General features: G+C 70.1%; 2 protein-coding genes across 2 annotated transcripts in view; one reads left to right on the top strand and one right to left on the bottom strand.

The window, feature by feature from the left end:
• Window positions 1–105: 105 nt before the first annotated feature.
• Window positions 106–975, bottom strand: EMIHUDRAFT_246644 (hypothetical protein; the record flags this gene model as incomplete). Its single annotated transcript, XM_005766111.1, has 2 exons — window positions 106–498; window positions 577–975. Coding segments are annotated over 2 exons (792 nt in total), but the record flags the coding sequence as incomplete, so codon positions are not given.
• An 854-nt stretch (window positions 976–1829) lies between these two features.
• Window positions 1830–2428, top strand: part of EMIHUDRAFT_246643 (hypothetical protein) — a gene marked incomplete at both ends in the record, with an annotated part of 5743 nt that continues 5144 nt past the window's right edge. Inside the window, 2 exons of the mRNA XM_005766110.1 lie at window positions 1830–1994; window positions 2216–2420. Coding sequence (XP_005766167.1) covers window positions 1830–1994; window positions 2216–2420 — 370 coding nt within the window. The remainder of the gene's footprint in view (window positions 1995–2215; window positions 2421–2428) is intronic.

Raw genomic sequence — 2428 nt, 5'->3', positions numbered from 1 at the left:
CGGCGGGTGGTTCGGCGGCGGCGGGTGGTTCGGCGGCGGCGGGTGGTTCGGCGGCGGCGGGCGGTTCTGCTGCAAGCTGCGGCGTAGCAGGTGGAGCTGGTGGACGAGCGCCTCCTTTTGCTGCACGAGCTCGTTCTGCTGGTCGCGCAGGCTCGTCGTCTCCTCGGCGTGCAGCCGGCGCGCCCGCGCAAGCTCCGTTTCGTGCTCGCGCCTCTGCCGCTCTCGCTCTGCCTCGTGGGCGTGTCGAGCCTCTCCGATCGCGGCCGCGTGCTGGCGCCGCTCCTCCTCCAGCCCGCGCCTCGCCTGCTCGACCGCCTCGGCGCGGGCACGGCAAGCCTCGCCCGCCTCGCGCTGCGCGTCGTGCAGCTTCATCTCGACGCGCCCGCGTTCGGCGTTCGCCGCGCTGAGCTGGCGTCCCGCCAGGTCGGCTCGCTCCGCCAGCGACTGCGCCAGTGCGCGCGCCTCCCTCGCCTCCGTGGCCAGCGCCGTCTCCCTCGCCTGTGTCGCAGCAGGGGTGGGCGGTGGGCGGTGGCCGAGGCAGGATGGGTCGGGCACGGCTGCGCACGGTCAGCGCACCTTGCACGCGCTGATCTCTTTCCGCTGAGACGCGAGCTGCGCCTCGGAAGCGGCGACGAGGCTCCGCAGCTGCTTCTGCTCGGCCGCGGCCTCACTCGGGTTGAAGGCGGGCGCATCCGCGTTGAGCTTGGGCGGCGGCTTCGGCTTGAACTCAGGTGCCGCCGCGCTGAGCTTGGCCTCGCTCGCCGCGCTGTCGCTGCGCGCCGTACCGGCGATTGCGTGCGTGCCGTGGTAAGGGATGGGCTCGAGAGGAGTAAAGGCGTTGTGCGGCGGCTGCGCCCCAATGAACGCCTCGGCGTGAGGAGTCAGATCTGGCGCGGGGATGAGCGAGCTCGGGGTAGCTGGGCTGAAGGGCGCCGCGTGGTAAAAGGCAGCCAGGCGGGTACGGTCGGCGGCCATCTCTTCCTGCCAGAGGCAGGCAGCCTCCCTCAAATCGCCCAGAACAAAAAAAACTATATGCTAACATCGAGGGCTAGCTCAAAGTCCGCAGCAAACCTCCGTCCGGAAACGCAAAGTGCTGCTGCTGGGGACCCTCTCACTCTTTGGTTCCCTCTGGGTTGCCGGAAACTCTCGTACAGGCCAACGCAAGAGCGACCACTGCTGCCTACTTACTCGAGTACGGCCACGGTGCGTTACATCCGCCTGGCACACCGGGGCCGGCGACGGGGGAGGCGAGCTAACTGGACAAAAAAGTAAGAAACCGTAAGCAGCACATCGGTTACATGGATGCGACAAGTTTGCAACGCGCGCCACGGCCAGTTCCCGGGATGTCCGCGAGGCGGCGCCAGCGCGCCGAGGAAGCGGAGGCCACCCCGCTCGCGCCAGAGGCGGACGATACCCTGCCGGCCGCTGCCCCTGAGGTGGGTGCGCCTCTTCTGAGGCGCCGCGCCTCTCCGTCGGGGATGGTCTCGGGTCATCTCGGATGATCTCGGGGCATCTCGGGCGCGCGCTGCGCCTGAAGCCGGCCGAGGTAGGAGGGTAGGGAGGGGGCGCGGATGGGGGTAGGGGCTTAGAGCGGGTTGTGCCGCGCGGCCGGGACGCACGCTGCCGCGCCCTTGGGGCTTAGTTTGGAGCCGTCGTCTGCGGCGACCCTAGAGGCATGGAGATTGCGGTGGGATGTGAGAGTTTCCGCGCGCGGGCACGGCCGAGTGCCACTGCAACGTGCGTCATGAGTTAAAGAAAGAAAAAGAAACCGCTGTGCCCGTGAGCTCGGCCAAAGCTCCACAGCCGAGCACACGACCCCCGAAGCGATCATGCTCATGACGTCCCCGACCAGCAGCGCCACCCGCACGGCGAGCAGCAAGGACGCGTCGCCTGGCCAGCATCGGCCCAGCCCCAACTCCTTTTCCCTCCTCACCACGGCCGACGAGGAGAAGACCGAGGAGAAGGGCGCGCCGCAGGCCGACTCGAAGACTGAGGTGAGCCCCCGTCCCTCCCTCGACCCGCCCCTCCTCCCTCAACACTCTCGAGCTTCAGCCTTGTGCCTTTTGTGGCTGCACCGCACCTCTCCCTCCCCCTCCGGCCACCCGCCCCGAGCGACGCCGCCCACCGCCGCCCGCCGCCGCGCCCCCCCTCCCTCCCGGCCGCCGCCGCCGCCGCTCACGCCCGCCTCCGCGCGCCCCAGGCGCAGCTCGGCGAGGCCAAGAAGGAGAAGAACAAGGCACCGACCAAGGCGAAGAAGAAGGACTGCGCCGCCGGCGTCGCCAACGAGGCTCGCCCCCCCATCCGCCCCGCCTGCCTTCCTCGCTGCCATCGGCCAGCCTATGCCGTGCGCAGCTCTGCATCGCACCTCACTCTCCAGCCTCACTCTCCAGCCGCCCCGTCCCCCGCCACGGCCGCCGCCCGTGCGCCG

This window comes from Emiliania huxleyi (genome assembly GCF_000372725.1).
Source record: "Emiliania huxleyi CCMP1516 unplaced genomic scaffold EMIHUscaffold_521, whole genome shotgun sequence".
Lineage (NCBI taxonomy): Eukaryota > Haptophyta > Isochrysidales > Noelaerhabdaceae > Emiliania > Emiliania huxleyi.
The sequence above is the reverse complement of the archived record's forward strand: the minus strand, read 5'-3'. Positions and strand labels throughout refer to the sequence as shown.